The 12,199-nt window shown below is 41.4% G+C and overlaps 1 protein-coding gene across 3 annotated transcripts in view; it reads right to left on the bottom strand.

Moving 5' to 3' along the window:
* The window catches only part of LOC128753490 (ral guanine nucleotide dissociation stimulator-like 1), a 30,855-nt gene that overhangs the window by 2,788 nt on the left and 15,868 nt on the right, over nt 1-12,199 (bottom strand). For 2 of the 3 annotated variants that reach the window (XM_053855241.1, XM_053855240.1), the window contains exons 3-12: nt 7,338-7,627; nt 4,171-4,215; nt 3,887-4,056; nt 3,158-3,267; nt 2,783-3,082; nt 2,601-2,704; nt 2,439-2,523; nt 818-886; nt 603-689; nt 13-45 (exon numbers count right to left, since the gene is read on the bottom strand). In XM_053855241.1, coding sequence (XP_053711216.1) covers nt 13-45; nt 603-689; nt 818-886; nt 2,439-2,523; nt 2,601-2,704; nt 2,783-3,082; nt 3,158-3,267; nt 3,887-4,056; nt 4,171-4,215; nt 7,338-7,627 — 1,293 coding nt within the window. Of the gene's footprint in view, nt 1-12; nt 46-602; nt 690-817; nt 887-2,438; nt 2,524-2,600; nt 2,705-2,782; nt 3,083-3,157; nt 3,268-3,886; nt 4,057-4,170; nt 4,216-7,337; nt 7,628-8,298; nt 9,722-12,199 lie in introns of those variants that run through there. The other variant, XM_053855243.1, reaches the window with a different exon arrangement.

Below are 12,199 nucleotides of genomic sequence, written 5' to 3'. Positions count from 1 at the left end.
AAACACACGTACCTTTCTACGCTTCTCAAAGTTGATGAGGCCACCCTTGGAAGGAGAAGAAGACGAAAACATAAATATCAATGACATGTCATTCACAGGCTATCAAGTCAGCAAGTTACCAACTTCTTATGCCAAGTGTTTATCTTCTAAGCTCCTCAGCTGTGACAACATTTGAATAGTTTCCTAGCATGAATGCGTTTTAACGTAGATTTGTCAAACAGTGAGAAACAAAAAGGACTGAGAACTGTGTGGCTCGGGGGTCCACGTGTACAGTACTTCCTTGACATCCATTTGTATTTAAATTACCTTAAAATAGTAAGTAATAAAACACAGAGGTTTAGCAAGATATTAGTCAGTACTTTATAGCAATTAATTACTAGATAATATGCATGTAATACTCATACCAATGAGAGAGAGTTTATTTATGGTAATATACGTTCTCTAATATAAAGTGTAACCCATTTTTTTCTGTTATATGTTGTCAAGTTGATGTTTGACTTTTCATGTCTGACAACATATTTCAGCACTGACACCAACAGATATTTCAAATGTGCTCCAGCGTTACCCCCACACAGCACCTGACAGCCCAGGATCATACTCACCTCCAGAGTGTCAGTGAGAGCCGTGTCCAGCATGGTGAGGACGGTCAGGTACGTGCCCAGGTAAGGAACAGCACCACCACTATAACTCTGCAAAAGTACAAGGAGACTTATGACTCTCATGGTCAATAATCACAACTAGGTTTTTCTCACTTAAAAGACAAACAAAACACGTCCATTTCAGTAACTTCAACTGCAATTATTTTAGCAAATCTTACCTGTTTGGCGCAAAAATCTGGTGACTTGGAGCCTGAGGACGAGAGGCTGCCTTCTGTCTGACTCTCATTCTAAAATAAAACATTCAAATACATCAATAACAATAAAAATAAATAAAACAGCTTCCTATTACACTCACAAAAATTATGTAAATACATCAGATAGTTTTGATAAATAACTCAAAAAATGAACAATATATTTCTACCTTTTAACTTCTCTGTGACGTGGCAGAGAAATAAAACATTCATTTCAAAACAGATCACCCTAATAATGTAGTCTACATATGATATATTGCACCTTTTTGCACCATTTTGTGGTTGCAAGTTTGTGAAATGGAGTTTTTATTGCATCTGCTAATTACCTGGTCACAAAAGTGTAGGCTTGAGCCACAACTTTGGAACAGACAACAAGAGCACCAACTGTGCCATCAGTTCTACTCTATGGTGAGGAGGAGCTTAACATTTAAGTCTGAATAGAATCATTTCAAAGACGCGAAGCTGAAGCCAAAGCCATGCACCTGTAAAACCCAATGAGGAACATAGCCACTCAGTTTTGGAGCTTCAGTTGATGTCCAGTGCTTCACCGAGCAGACAAAGTAAAAACAAACAATAACTTTCCACTTCACGCACATGAAGCTTAAGCATGTGTGAAAGGTTTGATGAAAGAGAGACGTCTGCGAGAGTCATGTTTCTAGGGAGTGCCTAAAAACTTCTTTAATTTGCTTAAGAGTTGTGTTACGCAACTACTGCACCGCTTTATTATGTAAGGGACCAGGACTTTTTTGTTGTGCTGGAAAACCAGGCCACCCACATCACGGCCACACTGGTCAGGATGTTGGTACAGGTGCAAGGTGAGGTTCAGTGTCAGCTGATCAAACAAAGTTGCACCAAGTCACCCCACTGGTCCGTCACATCCACATACCTCCAACACTTCATTCCTCAGGAGAAAACCCCAGCATTATTAGCATAAATTCTAGACTATGTTCAAGTGACAAAACAATGATCTACATATGTGGCAGCAGCAGAGTGTTGCAACATGTTTCACTTCAAAACCTCTTGACACAGCTCTGATGCAGACTAGAGAGACACAGGAAAACCTTTCTTCCTTATTCCATCCATCTCCACATCAATGCTTTGTCTGTGTGTAATCCCAGGCCATCGTTACATAAGCGCACTGTCATTGTTACACACTGTACTCAGTAATGTGAGAGGGCCACAAAGAATTTTGTCAACAAACCAAAGGGCCATTCACTGAGGTTGGTCCGGCGACACGCTATACTCAAAACAACAGCAAATAAAGAAGACAGGAACTGCGTTTCAAATTTTAACTCCTCATTTTTTCTGCCAAATGATCAGAGCAACGTCAAGGTGTTTTCAGCCAGTTTGGTTCAGCATGAGCAGCCTGGTGGTCTTCCCACTGGGACAGAGACTCAAGCTACAAAATGTTAAACAACACTTGTAAACTAGCTCTTTAACTAATATAATAGCTTTCTGACTCATTTTATGAAGTAATAAACATGAAAAACATGAACATGACTTGGCTTTATATGCTGCTTCCAATTTCTCATTTTGGGATTAAAAAAGCAAATATATTTATGAAGTAAGTAAGTCTAACATCAGTTACCTCCATCAGGATCTCTTTGCTCGTGAGGACACAGTTCACGTCAGGAAAGGTCTCGCATAGGTGGTTAAATGCAGTCATGCTCTCCCTGGAAGAAAACAAATCTGTTAGCAGGTTTTGTTGGAAACTAACTTGATGACAGTGGGACAATTGTCCAATGAGTACATGTTGACCGCGGCCCACGTCTTCTTGAGGCGAAAGACTGCGTTGGACTGGAGCGCAGAGAGGATGGCTCTCAAGGAAGAGAAGTTTTTCAGTAGTCTGCATTCCTATGAAAGGAATCACCAGTGTTAAAAACATTGCCTGTTAAAGGCACAATTCTTTGGTTTTGTGTCTTCAGCTCGGACCTGTGCGATCCCAATCCAGCGTTCAATAAGGCGTGCGCGGTGGGCAGGGCTAGTGGGTAAAGAGCGAGGGGAACTTGGTGCGGAAGAAGGGAACCAGAAATTGGTGCTGGAAGTGGGTGATGAGTTGGGAGTCGGAGAGCCAAGAGGGCAAAGCAGCGAGCTGATGACACAGCTAGTGACGGAGTTGAACTGGGAAATGGTGGCACGGACAGTGGGGGCGAGGTTCGCCTTTTCCTTCTTGTCCCGCTGAGACCAAATGCAGCCCAGGCAGTGAGACGGTACCATTCTCACAAACAATTCCTGGAAAACAGTTTTTAAAGATTTGAAACAGCCGAAGCAGGTGACAACAGTGGATCATCCAGTAGTGAAACATACAACGTCCAGACGGGTCAACTGCTCTGCCACCAGTCGTTCAGGGAAGTCCATCAATTGGTGAACTCTCTCCTCCTCGGGACAAGACGAAACTGTCGTTGGTTTACAGCAATCTGTCAAATGTGGGGAACTGAAGGTCAGTGAAAGCATTCAACAAGGTCTATTTTTCTGGACTGCATACCCCATGATTATTTATGGACTTGTTGTCTTCTGGAGGTGGTGTATTGTAAGAATAGGTCCCCACAAGGACAGATAAACAGGCAACACACACATACAGTGTCCTTAGTTGTGCTTTTGCAGGCTGTGTGCCACTGCACGTCAATCAGTGCAAAAAAATACCTGACAATAACATAGGCATGTGAAATTTGCATGGGAGACTGCAGACGTTAATTATGTTCATAGCTCCGCACAAGCTCCGAGAAAACAACTGATGTAGAAGCTTAATGTACAAACAAGGCGTATCATGAAGACACTGAGAACAGAAAAGTTCTGCCACTTAAAGCTGTGATGATTCACTGGAGACACCAGAACACAGCTCACTTTGGCATTCAGATGTAGCGTGAACACTGGTGTCTGAATTTGGCAGCGTGGTGACATCATGAGAAGCCTTCAACCTGCCCAACCAGCACTCAATAAAACTGCAACTGACAAACCAGAAAATCCTGCTTTGTCACTGCAGCCCATGTACCATGTGTGTTGTGGCAGCAAAGCTGTCACACAGTTTTCGCATACCTTGCTCTTGGAGGCGCTTGAGCAGACTCTCGGCCATCTGTGCCAAACATCTGAAGTGGAGACGGAGGCGCAAGTGCGCACACAGCAGGCGCAGGGCCTGGTACTGCGGGGGCTCGTGGAAGTCGGCGCTGTACTCCTCCAGCCACAGTTTGATGACCGGTGGCAGGACACTGGGGGGCGGGGTGAAGTTCGCAGAGATCGATTACAACACCAAGATTTTAACACCTGAAAAATGCTCTAAACAATTCCTTTCATTAATGGTGTCCCAAGCAGGGTGTGTTTACCTGTGAGTGGAGACAGTGTTGTCCAGATTTGTCATGGTGTCGTCTCTATGAATAAAAAGCAGAACAAAATTACTTCTCAGAGCATTTCAGCGCTTCATTTTGGAGTCAATATCGAATCAGATGACAAACAATCCTACACATCACGCAGAAGGGTTTCACACTCAATATCATTCAGAAGAAGAAGTCAGATCAGTGAGAAGGACTCCAGACTCGCGAATGTATAAATGATAGCCACCGCAACGGCAAGCACAACAACAGGGTGGGAACCTGAGAACTATGAGATCTCAGCGCTAAGTTCCTAGTTCACAAGTAGATGGTTATCGCCTCAATTAAACCAATACATAACGTGATGAGACTCCACTTACAACTTCAATTACCAGCCCTCACGTGTCACAAGAGTGATAACGCCTTAATTCCTGCCTTGAATTCTGATACATATATACATATATACATATATATATATATACACACACACAACTATTTTAAGTATTTTATTTTATAATTCTGTATTATAAAATAAAATTTATAACACATATGTGTAAACAACTTTAAGTTGACAAGTTGTCATAGAGCGTAAGAAATATCAGTACAATAAACAACAATTAGTACATTTAGTTGATAGTATTAGTTAAAAAAAACAGAACGTGATCACAATTCAGGAACATCACGTGTTGGGACTGGCTCAGTGAATGTATAAGGTTTGTATCAACTTAAGTGCAGCCTTGAATTCTGCCTTATAAAAGAAAATACACGGCTGCACAGCTAAAAAAAAAAAAAAAGTTCACACTCAGTAACATGTGAATAATGTGTCCTCCGCGCTCATTCAACTTCCAGAAATGGCCCCAAATCCCCCTCACCCGAATAAGACGCCCAGTATTATTAACTAGTTGTCGCATCATTTCAACATGTGAGACACAGTCCCAGGAGATAGACAAACATATGGCATCATTTATTCCTTCCTTCCAAGCAAGCAACAGGCAAGAAGTCCACAAACACATGTCTGAAGAATTGTTTCTGGGGTTTCTCATTGGAGCATTCAACCAATATTATTCAGACTCCAACTGTGAGGGCATACGCACCACAAGGTCATCGGTTCTCCGTGCCATGTTGTTCTTATTAAATTAGGTTCATTACTGAATAAAACCATTACAGTACGTGACGAGACTCCAATTACAACGTCAATTATCAGCACTCACGTGTCGATCGAGTTCAGCACAGACAAGCGCTTTAGTTCCTGCCTCGGAGTCTGTTTACCCTGAATACATTCCTAGATAAACAGAGGCCTATAAATGTGAATACAATCTGAAATTGAGGATAATTGGACGTGTGAATAAAACTCACACAAACTCAGGACATCATCTTGTACACTGAATTTCAGGAATATTTTCACGCAGGACGGTTTCCTCTGCCTCTCACTGGGACATATAACTGATATCATCAGACAATAAAAGCTTAGGAATTCGCGCCAGTGAGAGCCCTTCATTAACAGTGATGTCACGCAACCCACAAATGGAGCTTGTCTCTGCTCCTGGGGTCACATCAAATTTGATGGTAAACCACATAATTACAATCTAGTACAAAACGTGATCACACTCCACTTCCAACTCAAAATGCAAGCACTCACGTGTCACGCCTGTTCAGGTCAGACTCACTGAGCGTGAAAGGTTCATATCAATTAAAGTGCAGCCTTGAATCCTGTTGAATGAATTTTAAGATACAAAACAGGCCAGAACTGTAATTGCTAACAAATAGAAAGACGCACTGACTTTGGCTCACGTGTGAGGGAGTCAGGTAGTTGTTGAGAGGAGAGCTGCAACTCAGGACTATATTCATCACCAAATATTAAAATGTTAAGTTGATCCACAATCAAATCTTCTTACATCTTTGCATTAGTGATTCAAACAGTTTATATCAATGGTTTCACTATCCAGAGGGGTGGCTACATTATTCTTAGAGCGACCTTTGCAAACTTTGACTCGCCAACACCAGTGCAGCCACTTGAAAAAGTAAACCCAGGAATAATGAAATAAATTAATAATAAATTGACTTTTAGTGCTTAACAATACGCAATAAAATAAACCGGCTAATCTCACAGAATCTACGTCCAAACATTCATTTTAGGTTTGTAACAAAGTCTCAGACATATGAAGGATGGGTGGTCAGACACAGGGGAAACACTTCCTTTCAACTGGTTTTGCAGGATGTGTTGCCAGCAGCAACACTGATATGAGGGTGTATGTTTGACAAACAATTCAATCTGGATGACAGCATGAGGTCAAGCTGACTGAAGTGAGCAATATAAAAAACCCGGATCAGTTGTCAGGTGTGGTGTGGTTAGTGGGGAGTGTGTTTGCAAAAGCAATCAGATAGAACGCAAGCACTGTCAATGTAACATGATGATAAAAAGAAGGTGCAACACTGGATGAGAGAGTCATCCAACAGCCTGTAAATAAATATTAGCAGTGAGACAGAGAGTCTGAGCAGGTGAAAGATCAGCGTGTTAAAAGAATGTTGTGGAACACAAGACCATATGATCAAAAGCTCTGATAAATGCAGGGTTGTATCTGCTTCACTCCTGTAAGCATCACCACCAACATTATTATTTGTATGTCCTGTCAAAACAGTGCAGTGATGCGAAGATCCATCAGGGTTTTTATCAAACAAAGGTACACAATAAAGGCTGATTTATTGAGGGCATAATGACGCACCCGAAATCCGTTTTTAACCGGGGGGATTGCTTAATGGATGTTTGATAAGATGGCTGAGACCTTAGATCTGTTGCCAGGTTATTCGTGAAACTGTTTACTCAAGCTTCACGCTACAGTCAGTTCTGATCCACAGGTGTTCAAAGTTTACTCTGCGTCTCATAGAAGGTCTATCCCCTACCATCTACTAGTTAGACAAACAGAAAGACTTCTGGAGATGTTTTAAATTTATTCCTTATAAAAAGAAGGGGAAACCTTAAGGTTTTTTCTTAAGTTTAAGAACAAGAGTTTATGTCCAGGATGCCCTGGATTGTAGAGATTCCATTGTATTCGGTGTTTTTACAGTTTTTCTGATGCAAGTGTGCATAAAGAACTGAGAGGATTATTGGGCAATTTCTAACTAATCCTAAAAACGGCAAAAACATTTTTTTATACATGGTGATGTCTTTGAATGAATCTCACCTCTGAAACAACAGCTCTATCAGGGTGCTGGCAGTAGTGAAGGCTCTGTACGTGGAGAGGAACACTGGTATGTAGTCGGGCTCCCGATGCTCATGGTTCAGCAGGTGGGTGATGAGGCGTTCCAGTGTTCCAGCTTTCATCCTGCGCAACTTCACCGTGTGGTACTGGACGAAGCCTGTCGTCATAGTGTGGTCAGTCGTGTCTGGGCTTTTCAGGGCTGGTTCCCGACGCAGAGTGACGCCAAACACGGCTCCATCTTCCTCCTCTTCCCCCCACTCCTGAACAGGGTCCTGCAGGAACAATAAAAAAATCAGGTTAATAGTGGTTTTGCAATCCACAATGTCCCAGAGGTGCTAAACTTTTCGCCAGCCCATAAGGTGGCGCTAGGACTGACTCCTCAATATTGCATTATGATTATTTTTATGCATCATGAGGTGGTACATTCAAGACACTCTATATGAAAAGGGAACTCCATAATTTCTTCACCCGCTATGACGTCATGCAGGTTGTTCTGGGCTTAACAACAACTAAGGACATGATTTAAAGTCATGACAACAAGACAACAAACATCACCTGGAGTTGTCACAGCTGAGGAATGAAGACAGGACACGCTACATTCACTGGAGAAATTCCTTTCACATCGAGTATTCGAGTCACACAATAGAGGTCTGATGACACCTGGTATCATGTAACGCAAAAACAGACCACTGAGAAAATGGATTGTGCTACAGATGCAGTCGGTATCTTCCTTGCCAACAGAGAATGAAGAAAAAGTTTGAACTTTTGCGTCCAGTTCTATCGCTCCATTAGTCAAGAAAGTGAGGAAACATGAACTTGACAAGCGAAAGAAACTCCTTCACATGCGAATATAATTATTTGATAGTGGAGTCAATGAGCGCATAAAAGACGCTGTGCTCGTAAATATTTCAAATGACTGAAAACAGAATTAAATTCGACCTACCATCGACAATTGACATTTCCCCATCTTTGTGATGCGTTCAGGTGACTCTCTAGCTGCTGGCAACAGTGAGGGGACCGCAGCAACGTCACCACCGACTGAACTACAACTCTCTCGCAACATGTTACCGACGTCTCAGCGCGTTGAAAACGCGTGTTGCACTTTTTTTCATTCCGTTGACATTTGTCCAGAGGGAGTTGCGAGCGGGTCTGTTGTGACCGCAGAGATTTGGGGCAGTGAAGCGAGGGAAAGGAGATGTGGGCGGGATTTGGTGGGCGACGGGTCCAATGACGTTATGACGTATTTTTCCACGTATGTGACGCGTTCACGGTCAGAAGCAGGTGCTTTACATCTGTATTCTACCGTCATGTTCACTTCACAACTTTTTATAATTTCTGCATGTTGCTTCCTCAAAATATTCATACATCGCTGAATATATGTTGATATCAGTGATTCAAATTGAAATGTGATGAGAAAACAACTAATAAGCTTCAGAATAATAAGCTTTAAAACTGTATTTGAATGTATTTGTTGATCAAGCACTATTTATTTTGAAACTACTGAGCAACCAAAAAGGCGAGTCAGTTTGATACACACTCGTGAAATAAATTCTGGAGTTTATTTACCGATTATAATGCATTATTATTATAAACAATGACAAATAGAAGTAATTTACAAACATTTACAATCGTTTCCAAGATAGCGAATATAAACTGAAACATGAAGAAATTCTTCATGTCAAAAATGTATGCATGTTTATTATGTGTGAATGGTTTGAAGTTGTAGAAACAAAAAAAAAAAATAGACAATGATTTATATTGTTACTCATTATAACCACTAGGAATCTGGTGAGGTTCTCAAGCTTGACCATCGACCTGGACCTGGTACCACACTCAATGGTCGGTGGAACTGAGCCAATGTAACCTAAAAGGTCATCATTCCCACAGGCGAGACAATCTTCTATGAACTGACACGGATTAGCAGACTCGGGTGATGTGTTGCGTACCAACAAGTAGGATTGTTTTGTTTGTGTTTGGCCTGGATTCCCAGCCTTTATAAATAGTGGCATTGTCCACTTTTACGTCTGTGCTGAAAAGATGTGACGCATTATTAGTCTATAAGAGAACAATAGGGGTTGGGTGCGTCCCTCTGTGACAATTACTCCTCATGAGAGTTGCCCTTCTGGCCATGGATACCTTCCATTTGCAATACCTCGTGGTAGTTTTCAAGTGATGTTGAGACGCCAACCACGCCAATAATTGACAAAAATAAGGCCAAATCAGCGTTTCAGTATGAACTAAGTGTGACACCATCATGTTTCATATCTAGGATGACAGGTGAGTCAGTGTTGTTTTGATGCTATTAACAAAAGGTCCCTTGAAGTTCCTCAAAATGGCGGCTGACATTTTTGATCAGTTGCCATTTTTGTTGTCCATGTCACTCTTCCAAGTATGGTGTTTCCAGCCAGGCAGCCATTTTGTACGCTCTTTAAAAGAATAGGATTCAATTACAGGAGAAATGTATTATCACGAAACTGAATTTATCTTTTAACACAGCACGATGACCGTCAAGTTCTGTCGTCTGGGTGGCTATTGTTGCCATTTTCCAGTCCTTCAAACACAGTCAGCTCCCCGAATGGTTGTTAACCAAAACCAAACTGAAATGAATCCTGCAACAAGACTAACCGGTTGAAATTTTACCTTTTGGCTCGTGACAGTGAATCTTGACTTCACCACATACTAAGTTAGATCTTTGCTTAAGTTGCCAGAAAAGTGAAGAAACGCCTCTTGACTCGTGGTATTTTTTGTTTGAATTTGAAACAGTAGATGTAAAATGCTCTAATACATATTAGTGTTTCTCTATCAATTGATCATAAATTCTTGTGAGAATAGCTTTCATTTTGCTCGATTCAACGTCTTGGTACTGACACTAGGTTTGAGTCTCAACACAACAAACTGACTGAAAGCAAACTTGAACAAAGCTGAACTTCAAATAAATGCAATAAGAAACTAAACTCTTTTTAAATTGAGCACTATTACAGGGTTAGATAAAGCCTTTAAAGCTGTGTAAGTATTGTCCTGGAAAACTGGGCTCAGCGGTGTGTTTACAAGCACTTGTGGGAACGCAGGACACGGTAGAGTTAAGTGGGTCGGGGGGGGAATTATTAGCCTGTATTACACACAAAATCATTCTACACTGAGTGAAGACAGTGATAAAGAGAACATAAACCCAGCTCCATACTTCATCATTATTACACTGTAGTTTTGAGTGCCTCTGTGATCTCCATACTAAAAGATACTGAGCAATTATACAGGTATCGCTGACAAACAGTGTCCGGTAACTACAAAGTCATTTCCTTGATTTGTTTGGGATTTATTTTCATTTTCATTTTTGCAACGCACTTTGCCCTTCTTTACAAAGGTTACTCAAACTCAACTGGACCTGCCTATGTGTGTCACTTGACCTACAAGGAGCAATGATGGCTGTTTTCGTGTAGAAAAAAACACTTGTCCAAAATCATCTGCTAGCACTTTCTGAAAGCAAAAACACATAAAGTCCTAATATAAACAATCCTAACCTGGCCCAGACTCACCATCCCTTTGACTGATCAGTTCAACCAGTCTGGACGAATAAAAATATGGCAAAGAAGGAGAAAGTATAAAAGAAGTCACCAGCCTTGGTCACCTCTTCCCAGTGTTCTATAAACTCATATAACAGAGAAGAGGTCATTGATGCCACGGATTTCAAGTACTGCATTGAAAGGTGGACTTGTGGACTATACGGATGTTAATGTAACACCTGACACTATTCTCTTGAGAGGCAACATTCCTGACCCCGGAGAAAGTTACAATAATGATAACAAGAAAACATGTAATATCTCCAAGCTTAACATCAATACACTAATGTTGACAATTTGAACAAAGGCCTACATTCAACATCCGAGTGTGTCAATACTGAATGACACCAGAGAAATACAGAGGAAATGAGTGAGATGGAATAGATACGCTCTCTGGGTAAACAATCCGCGCTTAAAGGAAATTGGATTTAAAAATATGGTGCACCTCCTGACCCGACACCCACTGCCTTACTGCACACACAAAAAAAACAAGAACGTCGTATCAGCTGTCGAAACAATGGGTCACACCAGTTTCTCGACAAACCAGACGGTAACTCGGTCGCATGGTTGTGACAGCGAAGAAAAAGTGGAGACATAAAGGAAATACTTCAAACCTGACCTCAGGCTTACATGAACACATCATGGCAACACATTTTAAATAAAACAGATTTTTTTTAAACTATCATGAAGGTGAATAGACGCATCAGCCAAAAAGATCAGAGCCTATAAGAACCATCCTAATACGCCACAAATGTAAAGATTAACACCCCATTTCTCCCATTTTGGTCACAGACACTGACAGACTAGGCCCAATTTTACAAACTAAAATCATGAATAGACATTGAATTCTCATCAGTAGAGAAGTTAAGAACAGTGAGAAGTGCAGCATTTAGGTCACTAAGTGACAGGCAGTATTTGGCCAAGAGATTCTCCGAACGGTAAGGGGTTTCTTGGTCGTTCACGGATTATCATAGCAACTGTTTGAGGGGCGTAATTAAAGACGCATGAGATGTGAGAAGAGGTTTTGTTCACAGCAGCAAGACCTGTTTGGTTTTCCACAATGTGCCAAATGCTGTAAAACAGGTTGATCCACCAGCTCACTAGAATCATCCGAGCTGGAGAACAACTTTAAAGATGCCAAACATGGTCGGAATAGTTCCAGCTCACTCCATCAAGCTGCTCCAACTCAAGCAGCGTTGTCTTCTCACCTACAGCACAACCCTATCTGAATCAGAGTAACACTGACAGGGAAAAGCCCGACACAGAGTGAAGAGCTTCATCAAACTC

This window comes from Synchiropus splendidus, chromosome 2 (assembly GCF_027744825.2).
Source record: "Synchiropus splendidus isolate RoL2022-P1 chromosome 2, RoL_Sspl_1.0, whole genome shotgun sequence".
Taxonomy (NCBI): Eukaryota; Metazoa; Chordata; class Actinopteri; order Syngnathiformes; family Callionymidae; genus Synchiropus; species Synchiropus splendidus.
This window is presented reverse-complemented; position numbering and strand designations above follow the sequence as displayed.